The sequence below is a fragment of the Macadamia integrifolia genome, chromosome 2 (genome assembly GCF_013358625.1).
Source record: "Macadamia integrifolia cultivar HAES 741 chromosome 2, SCU_Mint_v3, whole genome shotgun sequence".
NCBI lineage: Eukaryota > Viridiplantae > Streptophyta > Magnoliopsida > Proteales > Proteaceae > Macadamia > Macadamia integrifolia.
This window is the reverse complement of record NC_056558.1, coordinates 17730526-17757824: the sequence shown is the minus strand read 5'-3', so window position 1 is coordinate 17757824 and position 27299 is coordinate 17730526. Positions and strand designations below refer to the sequence as shown.

Sequence of the window (27299 nt, the reverse complement as noted above, 5' to 3'; positions counted from 1 at the left end):
TTCAAACAAGGGGAAATTGATGCAGTAGTGATACAGTATTCTACAGGGAAGGAGAAAGAAGCCCAGTTACTGTGGATTTGGTTTGGTCTGGTTCAATTTGGAACCATTTTTCTTGTTTAGACCCGAGATGTGTAATGTTCACGTGTTATTGTTCATGCTAGATTCTGTTTGGATTTTATATCCTTGTTCTGTTCTTATTATTATATTGTAAATAAGGTTACTATAAACCGAGTCTTGTTTGAGTAAGTTTCCATTTTTTTTTTTTTTTCGATTAACTATTTTCAATTTTATAGTTAGTTTAGGAAACCTCCCATATAGTTTGCCATTGGGAGATTGGGTCAATCTTTATTTCTACTTTTATTTCCTGCTTTAAGTCTTTATAAAGTTATGTAGGCCTATGGCCAAACCCAAAGATTTGATTATGGAATGAGTTGAGGTTTAGTTTGATTTTGAAGTGGTCATCGGTGCTTCTACTTTCTCTCTCCTCTCCCTTCTCTCTCCTCTCTCCTCTCTCCTCTCTCCTCTCTCCTCAATCCCGTCTCCTCTCTCTTCAAAAATATTGTTCAAGATACTGCTCATGGGTCCTGTTCACAGTCCCAGAACAGCCCCTTACCTTCTCTTATTCTCTCTTAAGCCCACCACCAGCAGATCCTCTGATTGATCTGCATTAGAATGTCCACTGAATCCACAGCAGAGAAGGCACTCAGAATCCACTGAGCCACTTGAGAAATCCACCCCAGCAAGGTCTGAAATCCTCATACAATGGGGCTGAAAAGCTTCTTCTTCATTAACAAAACTGTATGGAGGCTGGTTGACTTTAGAATGCTTTATAATAAACCACTAAATAATATCATAATTGAAAGAGGAAAGAAAAAACCAAAATATTTAGAGAGGGGTGGGGGGGGATTCCTCCCTCATGTGTGGGGCTGAGATGGAGCTTCCTTAACCGAAAAGGCAACTTACGTAAAACAGGAAACTAAGACTCAATCAGGTAAGGAATTCAACATCCAGTATCCCAGATTGACCACAAGACTGACTAATAAATAAAATAAGAAAATCCCTAAAGACCAGCTCACAACTTGTGTGAAGATAGAATTCCTGAAAATCAGGAATTTAGAGCTGCAAAGTCAACTTAAAGCATCCAACTGGTCCCCATGATTAAAATGGACCAAAAATTAAACCAACTCTTGAACCGAGACCATGGTTTGAACCAGAAGTTGAACCAAACCAGATCCAACCCAACCACAGGTCTTCCTTCTCATTTATTTTTTTTTTCCCCCACTCCTATCACAGGAAATCTGCATCACTATTTGTAGGAAGATAGCATAAATTTTTGGAATTACATAAACTTACTCGTGACATAAACACTATTGGAAAAGAAGATACTAAGGGCAAGTTCAATGCAGCTTCCCAGATACAGCTTCTAACTTTTGAGCCCAAAAAGGCCCATTATTTCAGAATTAAAGAAAGTATTGCAACCAATTCTACAGGTGCTTCCTCACAAGCCAGTTAAGTCCTTCTATGCTCCTTCAAGTTTATTTTTGAGGGATCTTGAGAATGAAGCATGTCATTCATTCTGCTATTGAATGTTAAATCTTATTGAATCTTTCATAACTTTCCAGTGCTTTACTGACCAAACTATCATGGGACTTGGATTAACATTTGAAAGCTACTTCCGCAATAGAAATAGATAGCCAAAAGACACATTCACCAAAGCAACAGACTAAAGTGCTTCCCTAGAAGTGCTACCCAACACTCCATTCAGTAGAAGCCATGCAAATCAGACCAAACTGGAGCAGAGAAGTGGAAGCCAAGTGCTCAGACTAAAGAGCCAACTTGTTATTTTTTAATGGAAAGCCAAGACATGATGTGTCCCTACCTGGATCTAGTAAAAGAGAGAGTCCTACCAGCCTGCCCCTCATCATTTTGTCTATCTATATCTAGACCAAGTTTCTTACTCTATTATACCCAACTTAAGCATCTTAGATCAACAACCTTTCAAGTACAATATATGATTTCATGACCTGATAGCACTATAGCAGTAGTTCACCACATTAACAGAGCAAAATACTCAAGCCTAGTAAGCCAATGATAGTACAAAGGTACTTATCACTCTTCATGTATTTTTTAAGGTCTTCGCAAATAAAAAAAGAATATAGGAATTTTCCCCAGGAAAATAATAACTATAGATAAAAAAGGGTGTGAAACAAAGATCCTGGAATTTTTCCCAGAATGACTAGTTGCATCCTTGTTCACTTACATTTCCAACTATGAATGAACCCTTGTATCTAATCCAGTCCACGGTACAGGCTCTTATTTGCAGCATAATCCCAGCAAAGATGTTAGAAGCAAATGAAAAATTGCACCTAATCTCTGAAAAGAAGAGTCTGGAATACTAGTCTGAAGCCTAAACAATCTAACACACAATCCAAAGCATAGTCATCACAATGATAATAATTAAAAAAAAAGTTAATGGCTGTAGACTCATCACTCATCTATACAAAAAGTCCATTCAAGGATGATTTTAAACCACCAACGCAGAATAATGCATTCCAGCAGGCATCAGTGCAAATATTTAAGGGTAAAAAAAAAAAAAAAACTCATAAGAAGAATAGAATTTAAAAAGAACATAAACAAGAGTTCCTATGATCTTAACCATCAATAACCAAAACAAAATAAAATGAGATAATATGACATAGTTCTGTTATGCATTAAAAAAATGGCATACAGAGCTAAAAAAATCATGCAAATTATCATAATAACCTACCAGGGCCATGAGAGGGTTTGCAGATTTCTCAAATGGGATTCTGTTTTCAGAATCAACACCTGCAAGACAAAGTAACAAAGAAAAGTTCCATTGTTGTAACTCTAACAAACAAATGCTGATCATGTTATGAAGAGTGTAGAACTAGACTGAACAAATACCTGCAGAATCACCATTAGAATTCGAATATGGTGGTCCTCTATCATCACCTCTGCTTGACATATTACTTGAAATAGACTTGTTTGGAACTTCAATATTCTCCAGTAGGCCATCCTCCATTGGGAGACGAATGAAATGAAGGATGCACTGTGCTTTAGACTTGGTACCAACATGCTCTACAATTTCATTCCAGTTATCATTGTAAATTTCCAGTGCCTCCAGCAGAAGCAGTGTTTCCTGGTCAGTCCAACTGTCGCCATCAAGGTCGCACAAATCTCTTGTGGAATCCACCCTTATAAAATCAACACTAGAGTGACCAGTAACATATCTCCCATCATGGAAGCAATCCGAGCAAAGTAGAACATCAGCCTGCTCAATAAGATATGAATCATTAAAGTGCAAAACAATAGCTTGTAATACAAGAGGATTTTAAGCATTGTAAGTTGAAATTAATCTTCAAGCAGAAACTTTTCAAGAAACACAGAACAAGACTGTTACAGTGCTCTCTAAGGGAGGTCTCTTTCTCTTGCAAGATGAGGTCTGCTAACTCACCAGCAGATGAGTTGGCCTGGGTAGTGGATAGACAATCTTTGTATTCAGGACCTTACCCTCTTGTGTAATTCCTTCTTGAGGGTTGTGGGCCTTGGCCTCTTGGTGCTGTCATACTCCATGCATTGTACTTAGGCATTTCTTTTAATAAAATCCCTCCTTACTTATCCAACTTATGATTTTACAGATTGAAACTTCTGACTTCTCACACAAGTCAACAAGTTATTTAAGTCCGCATGTCAAAGAACAGTTCCCTATATTGTCCTCCCCTTAGGGAAGAATTGTTGAATAAAGTCTAACAAATTTCCTCGGAATCATACATAAGATTAAATGAAATATATAGTTTGCTTATCTCATATGCGTGAGCATACATTCCAGAGTATCATACACTCCCAAATCCATTGATGCAGAATCTGATGTAAAAGTTCTTGGTTGGGTGAACAGAATATAAGAAGATACCAGGTCATGTTTCAGACCAGCTGCCAAAGAGAAGTGCATTACCGACAAACTCGCAGGACCAGCCAAAGCAGTAACAGTTATTACTTCAATCTTATGCTTTTTCTTTCACAATAACTAAGTGCCCTAGTTATGTCAAGTTTGCGTTTTGGGATAGTTCATCATTCACATAATTAATTACAGGCTTAAAGCAACCACTTGGAGCTTGGAGATGGTTTCTTTGGAAGGCGGCTATGCTATTAATGCCTTAACGGTCTTTTGATCAACATGGGAAGAAAGAAATGCCCAGCTGTTCCACGATCAGTTCTCAACTACTTCCATATTCTGCAATGTTGCTTTATCCTTTCAGTTTAATGATTGGGACAATATCGTTAGATCCCCTATTCTTGGAGAGACACTGGTAATTCTGTGGAGCCCTCCACTAGATATATAATGGAACTTAATATCGATGGTTCTTCTCTAGGTAACAAAGGACCTTCAGGGGTGTGCATGTGAGAGTGGAATGTCCCAAGCTAGTGTGAAGCAGTACTAAGCACCTATCCAGCACTGATTGGGAAAGGGAATTGGTGCAAATCAGAGGGAGAAGATTTGGAAGATATTCTTGAATATCTAGAGGAGATTTGAGTGGGGAATATTCCATTAGAGATAATCTAGTTACTATGGGGATTGTGGGTTTCAATTTGTGGACTCTCACTTTCTATTTTGTAGGGTTGGATGGATATGATATAATCCAACAATAGCTTCTATTTTGTAACACTCTAGATAGTTTCTATTTTGAAGGATGACTCAAGTTGTAAGTGATCCTCCTACCATATTGTAGGTTTCCTATTTTGTTGGTTTCTATGAAATTATAAATAAAGAAGTGCCTTAGACCCTCTAACAATTGGGGAAAAAAAGTGAGTTTGGCTTCAACCTTTTTGGGCAGTGGTGATGATGTCCTTTTGGACTGTGGTGATTTTGTTCTAGCACTCTTGGTGGAGATTCTAATTAGGCCCTACTGGTGATTCAGTAAGTTGGGTATGGCAGTGATTCCAATCCCACAAGCTTTGGTGGTGATTCCAAATTCATATACTTCCTTCTTCCTTCATCCTTCATCCTTCATCCTTCATCTCCTCAAGTTCCAGCAAGCATATCAGGCACAGCTACAGCAGAGTTAAACCATCACCCAACCATATTTTCAGCTCCATCAGCTGGCTGGTTTTACAGCATTGGATCCATGTAGCCGACCCCATTCATTTAGGATAAGGTTATGTTTGTTGTTGTTGTTGATTTTCTCTATTTCTCCCTGTTATTTTTTAGTCCTGATTCACTGCGATTCTGTCCTTTGGATTAGTTTCCTAAATCTTTCCTAACAGATTAGTGGAACGCATCAGGAATTCAGCAAGGGCGGGGATACTGTAATTGCGGATCAGATTGGAGTATGCTTTTAGAGATGGTTTATACAATCTATTAGTTGAGGGAGATTCAGGTACTTTCATAGCTTGGATGAGGTCTGACTCCCAGGTTTCATCAAAGTTTTCTCATGTCATTAGAAGTATCAGGTCTACTCCTTCACAAATGAACTGCTCGTTCAACTGGAAGTCCAGATCTGCTAATGATGTGGCAGACCAGCTGGCAAACACGGTTTTCATAGTCTGGTAAGGAGTTTTGGGTCTTCTGTTCCACTGTCACATTAGTTTTCTTGTGAAGTTTTCTTGATGTAGTTCAGGGTTTCAGTTTGTTAACACTCCTTCTAAATGTGGTATATCTATCTCGGGCCCTGTATTTTATTCTGCCTTCATCAATAAAATTGATTTTGTTATCTATCATAGAAACAAAACTAGTTAAAGCAAACCCGTAAGAGTTGCTTTCTTGAAGCCATTGGGTGTTTGATTAGCCTAGCCTTCAACCAATTTATTAAAAGAAGTGCTCCACCTTCAAGAAAAATAAATAAATACAGAAAGTTAAGAAGTTCTCCATTACACAAACGGGGTAGTGTGAAATGTTATACTAAAATACATAACCCTCCTCCTTCACAAGGCACAAAAGAAAAACTTCCACAGAACATCATAGATACTTAGAGAGAAAGTTACCTCCTTCTGTGACTGATAATGCAAACGGGACAGAGGACAAGAACAATAACTGCAGTGGTTTTCAGCTAACCGCTCCCTGATTCTGCTATCGAAATCAGAGCTCTCATCACCGGGACCAGAAGACGTGGAAGAAACATCAGCAGGCCTGAGCCTGCTCTTGGGCCGATCAAACTGAATCAAACTATCAATGGACCTCAGAGCAGCTGAAGGCACTTGAATCTCCCCATTAAGATCCTCCCTTAGATACGGTCCACCAATTCTAGGCTCACGAGTTATCGTGGCCACGCTATAATTAATAATCCCCCAATGATCCAGAAACCTAAAAATCCGATTCAAATCATTGACATCAATACCAGGAGCCAGACCTTGGCAATCATTAATTTTGAGCCTCTTCTCTGGGTTCTCCATATACTTCGCAACAATACGGTTCCTGCAATCCATATATTTCTCTGGAGTATGCTCTGCAGACTTGCCTGAAAAGAAATGTGGCACCACTTGCCTCTCCAATCTGTGCACTGAATTGGGCGAAAACCAATCTGTGCCACCAAAATCATCAAAGAATCAAACCCACGATATTCAGAACAGGAACTTAAAGCAGAAAAAAGAAAAATTGAAGTAGAGAAAACGCATACCTGCGTGCATCGGAACGACGAGTACCCGATTGTTCCCGAATCGCTTAACACCGCCCCGACCTTCCATGATTGCTGGGGGTGTACAGACATAGGCAGGTGGAGGCGTATCAGGTCTGTCTCTGTCATGATCCGAAGGGGCTAAAGAGGGACTATCAGCAGGAACGGCCGATAATGCCTGAAGCTGCCCATGAGATATGTTTTCAAAGAAGAAAGGGTTTTGGTTTTGCAGAGACCGCTGTTCCGGGAATTGAACAGCACGTTCTGCGAAAACAACCGAAAGGACAGAAGAGTGTGGTTGATTCACAATGCGCTTAATCACATGAGGAAAGTCAGAAATCCGACCACCACCACCGTCTGAGAGGACTTCACTTTCTCGTGTATCTCTGATGGGCTCGTTAGGAGCGGCTCCTGCGATAGTGGGGGTTTCTTCTTCGTCGTCGATGTCGGCCTCATCGTCGTCTTCCTCTTCTTCATCGTCTTCGTCGGCTCTTTGTCTCTTGCTGTTGCTTCCAAGATTGATATCTCGCTTCCTCTTCTTCCACTTACCACGAGCTTCTGCTTCAGATTCTTGAACCAAATTAGCTAACGGAAGCATAAAATGGAACAATTTAAGCACAAGATCTACACACCCACACACAAACACAGAAACAGAAGAGAATTAATTCAGGAATTTCGCTTACCTGTAGCGAAAGATACAGTACCTGACATCAGATGAACTGTGACACAAGAGAGGGGGAGAGAGAGAGAGAGAGAGAGAGAGATAGAGAGAAAGAGAGGTCTCCGCAATGGAGATTTTGAGAGAGCCAAGCTCAGAATTTCACAGGAAGAGGGCGCGGAAAGGGAGCTTATATGGAAGCTTCTCTCTCTCGCTGGTTGTGAAACTGGGTAAAGTAGTTTGGTGGATGGGCTTATTTGACCATCCAAGAGAATGGGGGCCTCTACAGATGGACCATGTGGCCCATGGGCTGAGTATCAATTCAATCTTCTGATAAAGTACCCAAAAAATGCAAATTATTTGTGGTTTTCCTCCTTAGGGTAGAAGTTAGAACCATTGGATTGGAATAATTTTTTTTCCAACCATGGTTTTAAAGTATCATTAGTGTATTTAAAAAAGGAATTTTATATGTAACATTGAGTTTTTGCCACTTTTATAATATTTTCTGTCAATTTCAGGGTATTAAAAATATTTTGAAAGCGTTCTTTGTTTGGGAGCGTAGTTCCTACACCTGCAGCAGATTCAATCAGCACCCCTCTTTTTTGTTTAATCTATGGAAAACAATGAAGTCATTTTATATAGAGAAATAGAGAGAGAGAGAGAGAGACGCGAAGGGAGTCAAAGACAAACGAGCAAAAGTAGTTAATTTTTATAATCATTACCCATGTGATTGTATAAACTAGTGAAAAAAAATTATAGTACTTAGTAACGATACATTTTAGATGTAATTTTTATTTAACATTTCATAGCAAAGGGCTTTGGAATGAAATAAAAGTGAAATTTAATAACCAAATTTGACATGATTTATAGTTAGTGATATAGTCACAAGGGTAACGATTACAAAAGTTTCTCTTTTAAGTTTTAAAATTTCACTTCCCTTCCCTTTAATCTCCTTTGCAACCAAAGAGCCACATGGATTGTAAGATTTTTTTAATATTATATATTACTTTTAAGGATAAACTAAAAGAAGAGAGCCAAATTGTTCCTATGAACTTCCTAATCCTTTCCAACGGCAGTGTTTTCTGGGCGAGACATAGGGACCATGCCCAGACACAGGGGCACGTGTCCCCTTGAGGTGCACAATAGGCATGCCCTATGTTTGGACATGGCTACGTCCCACCCATGAAATTTTGTTCCTGTTTTTTTGACTAGTTTTCTATTCACTTTTTGGCTAATTTTTCAACCTAATATATTAAAATATCATCATAAATCTAAGACTTCCATAGTAATTGTATTTATTAAGTCTCCCAGTGTTACATCATCATAATGAAAGTTATTATCAAAATATTGACGATATTTTATTTTGATGTTTTCAACAAACAAGTTTGGAAGACAACTGACAATGTCTTGTTGTGATGATTAAAAATTTTGTGAACTAATGCCTAGCACACTTGGTAGCATGTGGTGCAATTCAAGCACAACCCAAGACCTCTTGGTTCCCTTTCCCCATAGAATAGGATAGAGTAGGACCGGGAAAAAAAAAAAAATTTGGGGGGGGGGGGGGGGGGGACATCAGGGATGTTGGTTGAGTCAGGTCAGATCAACTGACCCGACCGGCTTGAGCTTGGTTCGCTAGTGTGTGGTTTGACTATAATTTTGCAAGTAGGAAGTTGACCATGGTAAGGTGATGAAGCATTCATAATGTCCTTTAGGGTAAAATTTTTGGCATTGGTGTAATAAGATCTTTATTTTGAGATAATGAGATAAGCCGATAAGTGCTTAGATGACCCACTAGTGATTTGGGTTTTGGAGTTTGAAAACTTTAGCCTTTTTGTTATTTTGGATCATTTATGACATAAAATGCCTTTTGTAATGGATTAAGTGGACTTTTCAAACATCTTTTCCCTTTATGAATTCACGAAAAATGAGAAATTCAGAAGAGAATTTTAATATATTTGACATATCTGAGATATCAAATAAAGGATAGATAAATACTTTGACAACTATATGATTACTGGTTATATTTTTAACATATTTTCTGAAACCAGTTTTTATAACTTTTGATTTAAAAGATCATCTCAGAATTACTTAATTTTAGGAGTAGAAACAACTAAACTACAATTTTTCTGATAATCTGATTGAATATACAGAGATGTTTCCACTGTTGTTCTATAGTCAGTAAACAATAAGACATCACCTATATAGATAATTGTGAAATTGATTTGAGTAACAAAACTGTCATTCAAAACATTTTGAGCATCAGGGATAAGCCAATGGCCTTGGCAACATCTTGAAATTCACATTTTATTGTACATACACATTAGATATCATTGATGGTCATTTGAATTTTATAAAGTTGGCACTTCACTTGATTTTTCTATACATTGACCATCAATGGAAGTTCATTATTTTATTTGAATTAAAAAATTATTTCTGTATCTGTTTCTTATAAGCATGATAGCAGCAGAAATTCTATTGCAATACTTCAGGTGTCCATTGACAATGATTCAGTTTAACCACACTTCCCCCTACACTTATAAGCCTGTGGGAGAAAATTGTGGCAATGAAGATTTTACACACAGAAATAGCATCCATGTGCAACACAGAGAAGACTATCCAATGGCATTAATTTCATATCTTAATTTCAAGATTTCAAGAAAGATACAGAAAGCTTTCATTTTGTAATAACTAAAGATCAATATTTCCTATAAGGACTGTAAGAGAAAAAAAAAATCAAATGAAACTAATAAATATGACAACCGTGATTGACAGACGAGCAAAATTCAAGGGTTGCAGCAACTGGAAATCTCAACCACACACTGCTTCAACATTAAGTTTCTTGGTCAAGCCCGGGCATAAGTCCTTGCTGAAGTTCTCTAATGCTATGGCACAATCAGTTTTGTTTAGACAGATCAGCAATGAAATGAAAACAGATTCAGCAATAAATGATCCATGGATCAGAGTCAATTCCTCTGATCAAGGCCTAGCATGGGAAAAAGGCAGGGAATAAGCCCATAGTGGACAGCATCACACCCAAGAGCTTGGCAGGTGGGCCCAAGTTTAATGAAAAATGTAAGAAACAGAAACAACAAATTTATCCTTAAATCACATAGTGGCAATAGCATAATCAGGAATTTATAAGTGGCGCTTTTTTTTGTAGCATTTATGAGGGTAAAAGACTAAGGACTGTCAAGATTGAACGAAAGACAACAATTCTGAGGTGGGTCATATGTGTTCATCTTCCTTACCTTCTCAACCAGATCAATGGAAGTAGGATCATGACAGTCCCCTCTGCTGTAAGATCCACATGTTCCATTAGGAGTTCCAAAGCTTGCAAATTTCACAGGGGAAATACAACCGTTCTTGGGACATCTAAGATGTAGAATTGCCTTGGCTGCCTTATTTTCCGCAGCATCTTTCTGCCAAGATTCAAGATCCACTGCAGGATGGTCCTCTGAAGCAGTAGCACATATGCTGGTCACTTGTCGTCTTGAGAACTTAATCTCATTTTGATTTCCACCTTTCTCCTCAAAGATCAGAAGAATGTTTCCCGATGGCCGAAACCAGGATCATGGAACATGGTACCTGTTCCAGATGCCATAACAAATTTTAAGATGGTTAAAGTACAAATTCAACTGGAAGAACAGAGTAGCACACCAGAATATTTAACATTTCTAGAGCAACAGAAAACCAGCCCTCAAAACAAATACCTTTAGGCCTTTTTTTTTTTTTTTTTTTTTTTTTTAAGGAAATGCATGTCTTGTCATTTTGAAAGTCTGATTTCTGAATGCTTTAGAAATTAAGTCGTTCATTAATATCTCACAAGATGCCACAAGTTGACCCTGGTATCCTTTCTTGCTTTTTATAATTTAAATGATTAAAAGAGACTTATGTACCATCTAAATCTCTTATGTTTATGTAAGAGGGAATCAGAATTAGCTCCAGTAGTGTCATTACCGTGTCAGGAAACTTCGACTCAGGTAGCAACTTACCACGACCTGGATATGTCATCCGGTTCCAAAGAGTGACTGAAATTATTTGAAAAGACCAAATCTGAGCTTGCTTTTTCCGTTTCAGACTACCTTTATATACAGTTTTGAAAATTGGAAAAAAAAGTAGTGATTCAAAAGGTCTCTCAAGAAGTCATAAGTTCTCCAATCATGTTAGTCCATGCTAGGTTGACTGCTTGAGGTAAACTATGTTCCAGTAGAGTAAGCAAGCTATTAAGCACACCAATTATGAGTTGTGTATATACGGAAAGTAAGACTTCAAAGTTGTGCACACAGAGAAGGGAAATAACAGTGATATGCATTTTGTCTTTTTTCCCCCTCCTGTTTACCGTCTTTGAGTTGGTTCTCCACAGCCAGTGCTACATTTGTTAGGCTGAAATTCCCTCTGTAATTGCATTGTTTAGGGCATTCATCATGTATAGAGCTTGTCCTAGGCCAGTATCTTCCAATTGCTTCGCCATTCAGCCAATCCAGCGCTTTTTCCCCATATGTATCAAATCCAACCCAACAGGTTCATCTCCAGGTGGAGGATCCACAATTGCCTGCAAAATTTAAGCATAATATTATTTTCTCAAGAAAGAACAGCTAGAAGTGACTAAAAAGTTTAATTCAAAAAGAAAATCATAAATAAGTAAACCTAGGACATGCAGCAGGCAACTGATCATGAAATCATGCACTACCGCATTTCCTTTTATAATTAGATCCTGAAATACAGCACTACTTACCAGGGATACAAAGTGAGGAGTCCATTAAATTCGTAATTAAAGTACCCTTGACATGCCTACTTGAAAATTCCTATCTTTATTTTATGAGTATTCTGCAAGAACTCCCCTTTTTTTTTTTTTTTTTTTTTTTTTTTTTTTTTTGATGAATGTTGCTTTTTGCCCAATTATAAAGAATAATGATACCTTGTACCATGTGAGAGGTTGATTCTTTGGTGGCTGAGGTTGATACCCACTTCACATTTTTCAACTCGCTTTCCTTGTATATATTTAGGTGCTCCCCCTCCAATCCAATCTGGTGTGGAAAAGGGAAAAAAAAGAGTTACTTCAGTACTTCACTAAGATGCATGGAATGAAAAATGTTTTTTGCACAAAGGAAGTGAAATTCACGAATTAGTTTTTCTATGATCTAGTAGTGTTCTCCCTCATTTACAAATACAAAACAAGATACCATGCTGTGTTAAGTTGTTGTCGTTGAATCATGCTCAACAGAACTATGCCTTCACCAAACTAAATGGGGTAGGCTACATAAATCATGTTTCACAATTCAACCCCGTTTGCTAAGTTGTTAATCATGCATGCAGAAAAAATTACACACATATACCAAAGCAGTGACCATGATTCTTCCCATGAATGAGCAGAAGCTAGGTTAGTACCCAGATTATAAAAAACCTATGTTAACTGGACACTGGAGGACAGTGGGCTGGACCCGCATCTGGAACTTCATTTTTAAGTCCAAAATGTTGCACTTTGTCATATCTCTGCCATGTCAAGTTAATGTGGATCGAACCTGAACACATTATGCCATCAGAAGAAAGTACTTCAAAGTTTCTATGGTTAGAAGACCAATTCACTTGTAAATTCTCATACAAATGATAATGTAAGTGAATGAGCTTAGGGAACAGAAATTACCTTGTAGACCCAAGAACTTTGAGATAAGTCGATGGTTCCACTTGTAAAACCCTCAATCTTGACACTGGTGAGTCCTGCTCCTACCCATTCATAAAATGGTCCAGCATTCTTCAAGGAACAAGAAAATCAAAGGAGAAATTAATCAACCATTGCATAGACAACAAAGGCAGTTGACCTACAGAATAAGGACACCGTTTTTTTCTGAATGCCCAGCTCACTAGGTACACCAATGAACATATCCATAGCCTTACCTATGTAACAAGGACACTGATTCATGTGCCAGAGTCAAACAAACAATCGGTGTCTGACATGTTCAGATTTCAGTTTTGGACTATACCACATGTCCACATCCAAAAAGTGAAAGGAAATAAATATTGTCTACTAATTTTAACAGATTCCTACTATCCTATTTAATCTCTAAATTCCTAGTCTCTTCTATTTTATTTTTTTTAATTTTCTTAGACCTTCCTATTTTGTCCAAAATGCACCAGTATTTTTTTCTTCACAAGTTGTTTACATACCCTAGGAACTGGAGCAAATTCCCAAAATTTTGAGGATATTGCAAAAAATTTAAAACCTAGAAAACGTGTACTGAAAATTGTATAGGCTTATATGGAAAACAGAGATATTGTCTCTGTCTAACCCTGAAATGTTTTGAAAAATGAGTGTTAATGTTACACAGGTCCTTGTGCATAGCGTGTAAATAGGAAGATATTGGCAGACTGAACAAGAGCAGGTGGGGTCACTTCTGCCTTCTTGGCACTCCACAGCTGCCAACCATGCAAGCATTGGCTTCCTCTGTTTTTTCTTCTTTCTTGTCCACAAGTAGGGGTACAAATATCAGATTAGGGTGTTATAGAGACTGTCGAGGTTACGAAGATGTACATGGAGGATATGGAATAGGGGAGAGGAACGAAGAGGGAAATTAGTCCTAGACTTTGCGGTGGCCTATAATCTACCCATTATGAACACTTTCTTTGAAAAGAGAGAGGAGCATGTTGTTACTTGTAAAAGTGGACAGCATAACAGTCAAATAGATTTCTTCCAAAGTAGAAGGTCAGTCAGATGGTTGTGTAAGGATTGCAAAGTTATACTTGGAAGAGCCTGACCTCTCAACATAGACTGCTGGTCTTGGATATGCATCTCAGTTCACAAACACGTAGGATAGGGAAGCCGATTTGCCCTAAGGTAAGATGGTGGAACAAGCTCATTATTGTCTCCGAGGGCTTTCCTTCTACCATCATCCTCTCCCCTTCTCCCTTGAGAGCCTCCCCTCTTGCTTCTTGTCCCCCATGTGTTGACTCTGCCTTTCTTTTTCTTAGTGTTTGTCTTGTTCCCCTCCTTTAGCTGGCCAATGGCCTCCCCCCACCTCTTTTCCCCCTTTGTATAGCTCTTTCTTTTCTTAATGCATTATTTCTTTAACCAAAAAAAAAAGATGGTGGATGTTAAAAGGAGTTGCCTTGGATTTATTTACTGATAAAGTGGTCAAACAAGGAAAGTGGATTTGTGTGGGAGCCACCAATACTATGTGGACCGAGATGATGACATATACTAAAAAGGTCAATAAAGAAGTCCTAGGGGAATCAAAGGGCACTTTCTAGGTCCATAGGGAGACTTGGTGGTGGGATGAGGAGGTCCTGGCAGCCATTAAGTCTAAGAAAGATAGTTTTAAGAATTGGAAAAGGACTAAAGTGTTAAGATAAAAATAGATATTATGCTGCCAAAAACAAAGCTTAGGGAAGATTATAGAGAAAGCAAGGGTGAAGCAATATGATGACCTTTATAATAATTTGAACACAAAGGAAGGGAAAAATCAACCTATAAGATAGCTAATATGAGAGATATGAAGAGTAGAGATTTCGATCATGTTAGGTGTATTAAAGGTGATGGTGGTAGAGTGCTAGTAAGGGATGATGACATTATGAAGAGATGGGATGAGAATTTTTGTAAGCTACTAAATGAAAACAACTCGAGTTAGATTAGCCCGGAAGAGTGCACTATTCTCCAAGACACCACACGCCATAGGCCCATAGATATATACAAAAGATTGGAGTGGCTAAAGTTAAGGAAGCTTTAAGAAAGATGAAATAAGGTAAGACACCAGACCTAGACGAGTTCCTAATAGAAATGTGGAAGAGCTTAGGATTCTGTGGAATATCATGATTAATTAACCTCTTTAACAAGATTATGAATACAAGGAAAAGGTCAGATGAGTGGAGAAGAAGCACAGTAGTTTTGATCTACAAAAGAAATGGATTCCCAGAACTGCAATAACTATAGAGGCATAAAACTAATGAGTTATACCATGAAACTATGGGAGAAGCAAAAATAAGAAGAGAAACTACTATCTCGGAAAATCGTTTTGTTTCAATGCCAGGTAGATCCACAACAGAAGCTATTTACCTACTCAGGAGGCTCATGGAAACCTTTAGAGCCACCAAGAAGAACCTCCACATGGTCTTTATTGACTTAGAAAAAACCTACGGCAGAGTCTCTAGAGAGTTTATCCAGCATGTACTAGAGAAGAGAAGGGTGTCAAGCAAATATGTGGATGTCATTAAAGATATGTATGATAACATGGTGACTAGTGTGAGAACCAAGGGAGGGCAAGGAAGAGATTTCCCAATTACTATTGGGCATCATCAAGGGCCAGCTCTAAGCCCTTATTTTTTTTCCCTTGTCATAGATGATTTAACTAGGAACATTTAAGATGAGGTTCCATGTTGTATGCTTTTCACTGAAGATATAGTTTTATTAGATGGGACAAAATCAGGGATTAACATTAAGCTAGAGCAATGGAGATCAACCTTCGAATCAAGAATCTTTAGTTTAAGTAGAACAAAGACGGAGTATAGGATGTGTAACTTTAGTCACACTGGTAGGGATGACAATATGGTAAACACTGAGGAGAGAGAGATATCACAAAATAATATTTTAAATATTTGGGATCAATTGATAAAGAAGGCGATATAGAGGATGATGTCTCACACAGAATTAAAATTGGATGGACGAAGTGGAGAGGTGCGTCGAAGTGTTGTATGACCGACGTATCCCTGTAAAGCTTAAAGGAAAATTCTATAAAATAGTTGTACATCTGGTTATGGTGTACAGGGTGAAATTTTGGACAATTAAGAAATGTCATATAGATAAGAATTGTAGCAGAGATGAGGATGTTAAGATGGATGTGCAGCAAAACTAGGAAGATAAGGTAACAAATGAACATATTAGAGCAGATTTGGGAGTTGACCCGATCCATGATAAGCTCCGAGAAAGTCGTTTGAGGTGATATGTTCAACAAAGGCCTATGGATGCACCAGTAAGGAGGATTGATTTAATCCATATAAAAAGATCTAAAAGAGCTAGGGGCAGTCCAAAATTGACTATATGAGTAGTGAGGAAAGATATGCATAGATTAGGTCTTGCCCCAACTATGACCTCGAATAAAGCGAATTGGAGGTCTAGGATCCATGTAGCGGACCCCATCTAGCTGTATTTTACTCCATTTCTGTTGTTGTTTTCTGTTTCTTTTCCTTTTTACTTTTCCACTTTGTCCTTGCATGGATCCATGTAGCAAACCCATTAAGTTGGAATAAGGATTTGTTATTGTTGGTTGTTGTTGGTGATGTTTTTTTATGCTACACATCTACAACTTTTGGAACTAAGTATATTATACTCCCAGGAAATGGTGCAGTTCAGACTCCGCCAAAATGGCCCAAGGAAGTCCTTGTTTTGGACCATGTATAAGTTCTTTTGGTCTTGGGCTACTTGTTTGTGTGTTATTTATTGTAATGGGCCTAATCTATAAACACATAGTTGAGGGTTTAAATTTGCATAGGGGAATGGCATCTAGCTGGGTGTCTTAGTCTATACTCTATAGGATAGAAGAGTTTGAGTTACATTAGAATACTTAATAGATAGATAGCGTTCTATTTTGAGTAGATTTAATAAATTGAGTGTGAAAGAGTGATTACTATGTTCTTTGGATTAATATTCTGTTTTGTTTACTGGAGGAGGCAATATGGTGGAGCCTTAAGTGAAGAATTGTGTGTTCTCATTTTCCCAGGGTCATGGCCTGGTGATTCAACCCTTCTTCTTGTTGATTTGTTCTTCAGATCAGATTAGGCTATCCTTAATCACTGCTACTGGAAATCATATTTCACTCAAGAAATATTATAGTGCTCATCTCTAGTGGTAGCTTTGGGTTGAAAAGGACTGACTTCCAAGAACTTCTACATTCAACTCAGATTGACCTGAAATTTTGGGAAATAGCTCTCTTCAATTGGGAAACTTTGACCAAAAAGTTTGGGAAAGAATGGAGTTGGGTTTGGGAGATCTGAACTCATCTTCTAAGCTTTTACTATTGACTCCACCCAAACCAGTTTCAGAGATTTATTATATTTATATAGCTGATAATAGGGAGTTGGGACTGTTAATGGTTGAATTCAATAAGTTTTGTGTCACACCCCGTTCGCACAGAACCGGGCCAGTGACCGGGTTAACACCGGTTAACCCAAACCTGCCAGGATCATATGATACTGTATTCCACCCCAGCATACACACAACTAATAAAAACTTATCAGATCAGCGGAAGACTTGGTTTACCTGTGAATATTCCCATAATACTTGATACCTGAATTGTGATACAATAATTATATACATGTGGGCCCGAAGGCATGATATTTACACAATAAAAGTACAAATCACATATCAAGTACAAAAAGGAAATCATCAAAATCAGAGTATACAGATCGGCTCGGAGTCAGAACCTAGAGCTCAGCTCAGTATCAAAGGTTGAGCCCAGCTCGGTTTCACAAGGTAGAGCTCGGCTCGGCATCAAAAGTGGAGCTCAGCTCGGCATCAGAACTGCGGTCCCGCAGCATAACTCTCGCACGAGCAATCAGTGCCGTCAAGGATTAAAGTATCGGTATCGGTCATTGTATCGGTCGGCCAAAATTAAGATACGTATCGGAGAGTATCGTATCGTATCGGAGATATGCTAAGATACGCTAAAGATACGCACATAAATGGATAGGAAACACTTTTTTATACACATTTGCATAAAAAAATAGTTAAAAAAAGTTATATATAACATGTATTATGCATAAACAGTAAATTGAGAGTATCGCACTAAGAATCCAAGGTATGTAATTGTCCCATAAATGTAAAATCCTTGTTCCCAACCTTGATTTCCACTTTAATTAGAGAGAAAAATAGTTGGCAACAACTTTGGAAAAAAAACACCTCAAAAAATTATGTTTTTCTAAAAAATTACCCATTTTGGCCATTTTATGACCGTATCGGTACGTATCGGTGTGTATCGGTCGATATATACCGATACGTATCGATACGTACCGATACATACCGAAACGTACATTTCACTTCAATTTTGAATTTTTCATAGAGTATCGGTGCGTATCGGTGGTGTATCGATGCGTATCAGTGTGTATCGTAGGATACGTATCGATACATAAGGGTTTTAAAATTTTTATGATACGTATCGGTATGTATCGTGCCGATGCCTACAGATACGGATACGTATCGGCCGATACGGCACGATACGCACCGATACTTAAAACTAGGGGTGTCAATTCGTGGCCCGACCCGACTAAACCGACCGGGACCGACCGTTTATAGACCGGCCCGGCCCGGGCCGTTTATTAAACGTGTCGGGCTTGAGCCCGGCCCGTTTATAAATGGTCGGTCTCGGTTTTGCTACTTGGACCGTCGGGCGCCCGATCGAGACCGACCTATTGTGCACCGACTTGGACCGACCCTTTAATGATTGTAAAATACCTATTTTACCCCCCAAATTAAAGAATAAAAACTAAAAAGTAAAGACATGTTCACATTTTAAATAATGGTTATATTTGGTATCATTTATTGATTTATTGTCATTTTTTTGGGCTTGCATGAGTGGGCCGGAATATAATAGCACATTTTAAAGAGGGCCCGTTTAAAAACCGGTTAAAGCCCGTTTAACATTAAACATGTCCGTAGCCCGGTTAAGGCCCGACTAAANCCAAGAAGAACCTCCACATGGTCTTTATTGACTTAGAAAAAACCTACGGCAGAGTCTCTAGAGAGTTTATCCAGCATGTACTAGAGAAGAGAAGGGTGTCAAGCAAATATGTGGATGTCATTAAAGATATGTATGATAACATGGTGACTAGTGTGAGAACCAAGGGAGGGCAAGGAAGAGATTTCTCAATTACTACTCGGCATCATCAAGGGCCAGCTCTAAGCCCTTATTTTTTTTTCCCTTGTCATAGATGATTTAACTAGGAACATTTAAGATGAGGTTCCATGTTGTATGCTTTTCACTGAAGATATAGTTTTATTGGATGGGACAAAATCAGGGATTAACATTAAGCTAGAGCAATGGAGATCAACCTTCGAATCAAGAATCTTTAGTTTAAGTAGAACAAAGACGGAGTATAGGATGTGTAACTTTAGTCACACTGGTAGGGATGACAATATGGTAAACACTGAGGAGAGAGAGATATCACAAAATAATATTTTAAATATTTGAGATCAATCATTGATAAAGAAGGCGATATAGAGGATGATGTGTCACACAGAATTAAAATTGGATGGACGAAGTGGAGAGGTGCGTCGAAGTGTTGTATGACTGACGTATCCCTGTAAAGCTTAAAGGAAAATTCTATAAAATAGTTGTACATCTGGTTATGGTGTACACGGTGAAATTTTGGGCAATTAAGAAACGTCATATAGATAAGAATTGTAGCAGAGATGAGGATGTTAAGATGGATGTGCAGCAAAACTAGGAAGATAAGGTAACAAATGAACATATTAGAGCAGATTTGGGAGTTGACCCGATCTATGATAAGCTCCGAGAAAGTCGTTTGAGGTGGTATGTTCAACAAAGGCCTATGGATGCACCAGTAAGGAGGATTGATTTAATCCATATAAAAAGATCTAAAAGAGCTAGGGGCAGTCCAAAATTGACTATATGAGTAGTGAGGAAAGATATGCATAGATTAGGTCTTGCCCCAACTATGACCTCGAATAAAGCGGATTGGAGGTCTAGGATCATGTAGCGGACCCCATCTAGCTGTATTTTACTCCATTTCTGTTGTTGTTTTCTGTTTCTTTTCCCTTTTACTTTTCCACTTTGTCCTTGCATGGATCCATGTAGCCAAACCCATTAAGTTGGAATAAGGATTTGTTATTGTTGGTTGTTCTTGGTGATGTTTTTTTATGCTACACATCTACAACTTTTGGAACTAAGTATATTATACTCCCAGGAAATGGTGCAGTTCAGACTCCGCCAAAATGGCCCAAGGAAGTCCTTGTTTTGGACCATGTATAGGTTCTTTTGGTCTTGGGCTACTTGTTTGTGTGTTATTTATTGTAATGGGCCTAATCTATAAACACATAGTTGAGGGTTTAAATTTGCATAGGGGAATGGTATCTAGCTGGGTGTCTTAGTCTACAGGATAGAGGAGTTTGAGTTACATTAGAATACTTAATAGATAGATAGCGTTCTATTTTGAGTAGATTTAATAAATTGAGTGTGAAAGAGTGATTACTATGTTCTTTGGATTAATATTCTGTTTTGTTTACTGGAGGAGGCAATATGGTGGAGCCTTAAGTGAAGAATTGTGTGTTCTCATTCTCCCAGGGTCATGGCCTGGTGATTCAACCCTTCTTCTTGTTGATTTGTTCTTCAGATCAGATTAGGCTATCCTTAATCACTGCTACTGGAAATCATATTTTACTCAAGAAATATTATAGTGCTCATCTCTAGTGGTAGCTTTGGGTTGAAAAGGACTGACTTCCAAGAACTTCTACATTCAACTCAGATTGACCTGAAATTTTGGGAAATAGCTCTCTTCAATTGGGAAACTTTGACCAAAAGTTTGAGAAAGAATGGAGTTGGGTTTGGGAGATCTGAACTCATCTTCTAAGCTTTTACTATTGACTCCACCCAAACCAGTTTCAGAGATTTATTATATTTATATAGCTGATAATAGGGAGTTGGCACTGTTAATGGTTGAATTCAATAGGTTTTGGGATTAGGAATTTAATCCTAAAATTTCAGCTTGATTGGAATTAAATTGACAGAGCTGGTTCCATCATAAGGGAGTTGGGTTTGAAATTCTGCAGTTCTGGAAATAATTACTTGAATAAACAAACTGCGTACCTCTTCTGTGCTCTGCAAGTTTCTCTCTCTCTTTGTTCCTTGCCAGAAGAACTAAGAGTTTCCATCCCTAGGCATCTAGATGACTTCCTTGGTATTGGACCTGATTTTACCATTGGTGTCACTCATGTTCAAATGAGATGCGATAAGATGTTAGATTCAACCTCACATGCTGAGTAGCAAAGCTATTGGCACCATCAATTAAGTGAAAACAAATTTTCTCTAGATCACTTTTTTGGCTTAGTTGGGTTTCTCTGGTCAAATGTAGTTTACCAGTTTATCCATTATCACAGGGCATGCACACTCTGACACCGAAAAACACAATTCAGCATACCAATGCCAACTCCAATACAGATTATTCAACAATACCTGTTTGTCCTTTTTATTTAACTTTTACTGTCAATGTGCCTTCTTTTATTGGCTTAATACAGTAAGGATCTTCAGCATCATCCTCGCATGATGCACTGCAAAGTTACTGGCTCTATACTTGATCTGAAAAGAAGTTTCTTTTTTTTAATCATGGTTGAGATTTGGAGGATCTCTCTCCTAAAAACTGAATTTGAATGGTTGGTCTCTTCTTCTTTATCATTGTCATCTTCTACTACTTTTTCCTTCGTTGTCAGTTCTGCTTGATCATGTTCAGCATTTTGAGGATCCAACTCTCTAGAAATAAATTGAGAGTTGGTTAGATTCCTTCCATTAAGCATTTCGAATTCCAGTGACACATTCCCTATGTTTTACTCATACCTTTATGGGTGAGCTCCTCTCCCTAAGCACTTCTCTTCGCATTTATGATTGGATTTGTAGGCTTCTTATTAGAAATTGGATATGATTGCAAGTTTGCAACTATGGTGGAGTCCGTATAAAGGGCCAACCATATGGTGTCTCTCCATTAGCTCTCTTTAACATGTTGATGTATGTGCGTGTGTGTGTGTGTGTGTGAGAGAGAGAGAGAGAGAGAGAGCACTAAGTTTATGGGTGCAGTGGATTCTTGGGTTTCTTGTTTCTGTAAGCAAGAGGGTAATCGTATACAATATGACCAATTACAGAAGTACACTGGACCTAACCATGGAATTTTCTTTGTCTTTTTTTTTTTTTTTTTGGTTATTCTTGTTGATCAGCTCTTTCAATATCTCGTTTTGTCATTATGACATTTTGGGCTGATTGTACAACTGTAATGAAGTACATAAACACTGAGTGGAAAAAGTTTCTGTCACATACAGTTGGATGAGCCATATTTTTGCAGCAACATCCTGAAGTTACAAATTTATGCAACTATTTGTGGCTTCTGAAGATATTTATTAAAAAATACAGCAAAAAATTGTAAAGAGAGATTCTCCATGTTAGGTTTTCCCTTCCACCATTAATTTATTTATGGCAACAGTCAACTAACTATGCAAGCTCAGACACCAACAAAGAATGAATTTGAGGTATCAGTATCTGGTTTTGTGCTACTTACTTACTGTAAGATTACCAAAATTAAAAGATTAATAACATGATAAATCACTCACCACAGGGTCAGGAGCATCATATTGCTGGCACATTGTCCATGGCACACCTATATCCTGAGAAAGAGCCATTCTTGCAGCCCACATAGCATAGGGCTTTCCTCCATCTCTATAAGCTGCTTCAGTGTCCCCATATTCATTTTCTATCTGCATTAAATGCAAAGATCATCAATGCAGGTTCAACTCATTATCATGTCATACAATACTAGAAATTCTAGCCAACAGGATCAAAATATTTTAAGCAGAGAACTGAAAAGGCAACAAGAGTAAGAAAGTAGCTAATAAATACCAAACGTAACCAAGGGGAACAAATTATTTGCAAGACATTTCTGGCCTCCTTAAATTTATGACATTGTGAAACCTGATGAACAAGAAACTACCATTAAGAAATTCGGATAAAATATATCAACATGCCAGTAACTGATCTGGAAGGAAATATTCTAGAGAGCTAAGTTTCTCATCAAAGAATAATATCAATGTTTAGATTTCAATGATCCAAAGTATAGACTTCAATGTAGTGTATAAATCCTCATTGAAAGGATAAATATTTTCCTATGAAGAATTCATTTTTGTATGTTTTTCATTGAATTATCCTTATCAAATAAATTTAAAAGCAAGTTCAACTGCAATCAAACTGTCTTCACCTCTGGTAATTGCCATCTACTCAGTAAACAATGCTGACTAGTATCTCAATTTCCAGATTGATGCAGACAGTATTCTCATTGCTTTTATCATTCAAATTTATGAACATCCAAGGTTTAGCTGAACATAATCTCCAGAATACAGAGTTATTTAAAATGAATATCAACCATAACAAAAACAGTTAAGCCAAACTTTTGCTTGATTAAGAGTTATACTTGCCTGTGCCAAGATGATGGGGCCTCCCTGTGATGCAAAGAACGTCTCCTGCTTCATCATGTTCACAATGAATGTGATGCAGTTCTCCATGTGACTCTGGATACGAGAAACAGGACAAGTTATTTAGGAAGAGCAAGATCCAGTCTTTCAAGGAAAATCATTGCCTAAATATTAAAATTTCAATACCTTGAAGGGTTCGACTGTGCCAGGCACATAATGCAGCCAGACAGGAACGCCGCTGTAATGCACCACCAAATTGCTGTTAAGCTTTCATCCACAAACAAAAGACTAGAAGCACTTTAAAACAAGATTACATAAGAAATACCCCCAATAGAAAATTCGATCCAAAAAAAAAAAAAAAAAGAGACCCGAAATTCCATTCTGCGGCAACAAATATGCCAATCCGCAAGATCAAATACATCCCAGCCCTCTGAACAATCTTCACAAACTCAACCAGATTGAAGCGCCCCCCGAAGTAATACTACAAGATTCAAAACCAGAATCAGTTAAATCCCAACCAATCTGTCAATGCTTCTCTTTTTCTCTCGATCTAAACAAAACATCAAACAACCAACTCACATTGTCCGGAGAAAGCTCATGTCCATTCCAAAAAACGTAAGTTTCAATCACATCAACCCCACCTTCCTTAGCAGTTCCATAGTCCAAACTTATTAAATATCAATTAAAAACTAAAGAAATCACAAAGAACCAAAATGAACAATGAATGCGAATGTATCAATAACTAACCCCAGGGACGCTGCGAGGGTAATGTATGGATGCAGAAATGAGAAGCTTTCGCTGGCCATCAATGATGAGAGCGATGGTCATACGTAAAATTAACTGCTAAAGAACAAGTAGAGAAGCAACAACAGTAGAAAAAGAAGAAGAGCAGAAACAGTGAAGTCATGGAAGAACAAACAGAGAGGTTCCATTCTGCCATTGTTGAGCTCAGAGTACAATCTCAATACAGCTAACTCTACATTTAAAACCTCAGAAAGACGCAAACTCATCTTTATCTCCTTAATTCAAAATTACGTGTTGATGTCAGCAATCTCTAGTGGAAATCGAGAGAGAGAGAGAGAGAGAGAGAGAGAGAGAGAGAGTGAGAGACTCAGCCCAACCCACAGGAAGAAGGAGAGTTCGGATTTTATGTTTTCTTCTATGAGTATGAAATATGTTTTTGAGGGAATTGGTTTCCTCTTACAAACCAACTCCGAAGACTCCCACTCCCAAGGTCCATTCTGTCATGCGGTTTTACGAAAAACAAAAAAAAAAACAAAAAAAGAAATGCTCCCTGTTTGTAACTGTCATGTGGGGCCCACACCTTTCATTCTATGACGGGGTCAAAATTATCTTGTCGACTTCGAAATGAACAGCCAAATAAAAATAGGTTTACTACTCTGACGATTTGATTAATCTTTTGTCATTCGTCATTATACTCAAGTCAGGTGAACGATCTGCACATCAGTATCACTACATCAGTATCACTACGGATATTTATCAGAGTTTTCTCTGGTTTCATCCCACTTAGGCATAGTTCATCATCTTTCGGGTCTTGATAGATATGTTCTTAATAAGACCCTTTTCAAAAGATCAAGATCAATCCGCGATGCAATCCACAAGGGATCCCACCAGTCAATTTCCTTATACTTTACGGTTTATAGGTTTACTTGGCCATTGACTCACACACATGTCAAATTCCTTGGTCTATGTTTCAAGGCAGGTCGAATGGGGAGCCCAATAGGCCAATGCTCATGTCATGTAGTTGTCAATAGGCACGCCATTAAGGCGCACTGTCACGCCAAGCGCTCAAGGGAGTAAGTTGGGTGAACGCCGAGCGCTCAAGGGCGTAAGTTGGGTGAAAAATAGTCCCACATTAGATAGACAATGATGAACTTAGACTCTTATATAATGGGATGGTATCATCACCTAAAAGGCTAGTCTTTTGGATTAATGGTCCAACCTGTGATAAAGTGATAACAAAGTTAACCCGACCCAAATCCGATGGCACGCCAAGCACTCCAATGGATGAGTAGGCAGGATGGCCCACCATGACGAGGGCGTCATCCGATCGTGTTGCATCGTGGGCGTAAGTAATCATGTGGTAGCTGTTTTAAGTATGATACTTAAACCTTACAAATTATATGTTTTTCTGGGGGAGTTGTGTGAAATTGTATATTACATTTGTTTTTTTTTTTTTGCTGTGTTGTGTAAAAAGGAAACGGTATAAAATTAGATATTGTGAGACTTTATCTTCATGATATTGTAATTACTTTCTCAATTTTTATGTTTCATCAATTTATTCCACTATAAATCCAACTTGAACCGAAACTTATACAATCCGAATGAAACTGAATTCTATTTGAGGTTATGAAAATTATTCGATGGCAATGTATACATATTTGTATACTGAACCAAACCTAAAAAAAAAACAGGTTTTGGGATTTGGGATCCAGCTAACTTCTATAGATAGAGATCCTTCATACCCATGGGAACAGTTACCGAATCGATCAAGATCAAAACTGTTTGATATCATTTTGAAATGATTTGGATCAGAACCATATGGACAATTTTTTTTTTTGTAATATTACTTTTTATTATAATTTTACCCGTATAATATACATGTGAAACAGATCAGAAAGGTCGGGATTAAGAATCAATTAATGTCGATACTATTCCAATATCTAACTAATACTGCATCTCATTCCGTTTTCTAGAACCATGTACTAATAGATCATCCTCGCGGAAGAGGTTTTTCCTCGTTGAAGTTTAAAGTGGATCAAGCTCCTCTCCTGAGGGGTGATCGCCCCAAGCCTTGTCCATAACTATCTAGGTGATCGACATGTATTCAAGTTGTGATCCAATGACTCTGGGAATGACACCTCTATTCTAATCGACACAAGCACAACCGTTGAATCGTTGTTTGAATACATCGATCACCCAAGTAGCTATGGGCTGACCTGAACAATCACCGCTCTAAAGAAGAGCTGGATCCGTTTAAAGGTTGTGAGTATTAAGAGTGTTTGGAAAGTGGTGGCCAACTCATTAATCCTTTTGAGTTCCTAGTGGACTCGTTGGTGATCAAGAATCAGGATAATCCCCCCTAGGGCTAGGGATGGTAATGGTCCTTATCCAAATCCATAAACAACTTGCTAAGCCACACAATGAAGGGGGATCCCCTTTTCCTAAGCCAAACTGTGAAGGAGGAATTCCTTAATTGCGGCTTCAGATGGGTGTGAGTGGGTATTTTGGGTAATATATTAAATTTCTATAAGGATTTGTGAACCCTAAAATGGTGTAGTAAACCTTTATGTATAATGGAGGATAAGTTTTTTTCAATATTTTATTATATAAATTTGGATCTACTCATGGAGGATAAATCAACTCACCATAGCCAGTGGTACTATCGCATTATCATGAAAATGGTAATTTCAACAGTATCACATGGTCATATCATTGATATAGAGGGAATTTACTGGTGAGGAAACCATAAACTTATAAATTTGGAACTGTTTAAGTAACCACTTTATAGGTATATTTAGAACTTGGTACCTTTCTTTTAATTTCCCTTCGTCTTGTTCTCAAAATGCTTTAAGTCGAGGGTATAGAGTGTTTTGAAAAATAATTTTAAAGTGACTTATAATTATGTCATTATAAAAATGTGTCATTGTTATTTCATCCCTTTTCTAATACATATTTATTAAATAAAGATATTTACTTTTATTAGAAAAAATTGCGTGTTCTACTAAAAGAGTAAAAAAAAATAAGATTACAAATGATGACTTGACACCTTGTGAGGTGTTAATGAGAAAATCCCTACAAATTTTGAATGGAATATAAC

The 27299-nt window shown here is 37.9% G+C and overlaps 1 protein-coding gene, 1 long non-coding RNA gene and 1 pseudogene across 5 annotated transcripts in view; all 3 read right to left on the bottom strand.

Annotated features, from left to right (window-relative positions):
• Window positions 1-7489, bottom strand: part of LOC122059175 (SWI/SNF complex subunit SWI3C) — a 38745-nt gene extending 31256 nt beyond the window's left edge. The window contains exons 1-5 of one of the 4 annotated variants that reach the window (XM_042621866.1): window positions 7313-7489; window positions 6633-7214; window positions 6001-6536; window positions 2926-3292; window positions 2768-2826 (exon numbers count right to left, since the gene is read on the bottom strand). In XM_042621866.1, coding sequence (XP_042477800.1) covers window positions 2768-2826; window positions 2926-3292; window positions 6001-6536; window positions 6633-7214; window positions 7313-7340 — 1572 coding nt within the window. In that variant the 5' untranslated portion in view covers window positions 7341-7489. The remainder of the gene's footprint in view (window positions 1-2767; window positions 2827-2925; window positions 3293-6000; window positions 6537-6632; window positions 7215-7312) is intronic. The other 3 variants (XM_042621860.1, XM_042621882.1, XM_042621874.1) reach the window with 3 other exon arrangements.
• A 2421-nt stretch (window positions 7490-9910) lies between these two features.
• LOC122064044 lies at window positions 9911-24543 on the bottom strand (annotated as a pseudogene).
• Window positions 12450-22964, bottom strand: LOC122071170. The gene is made up of 4 exons (XR_006138075.1): window positions 22890-22964; window positions 22604-22743; window positions 12932-13039; window positions 12450-12809 (listed from the first exon to the last, which is right to left on the bottom strand). It is a non-coding gene; the product is annotated as an uncharacterized LOC122071170 (long non-coding RNA).
• Window positions 24544-27299: the final 2756 nt, after the last annotated feature.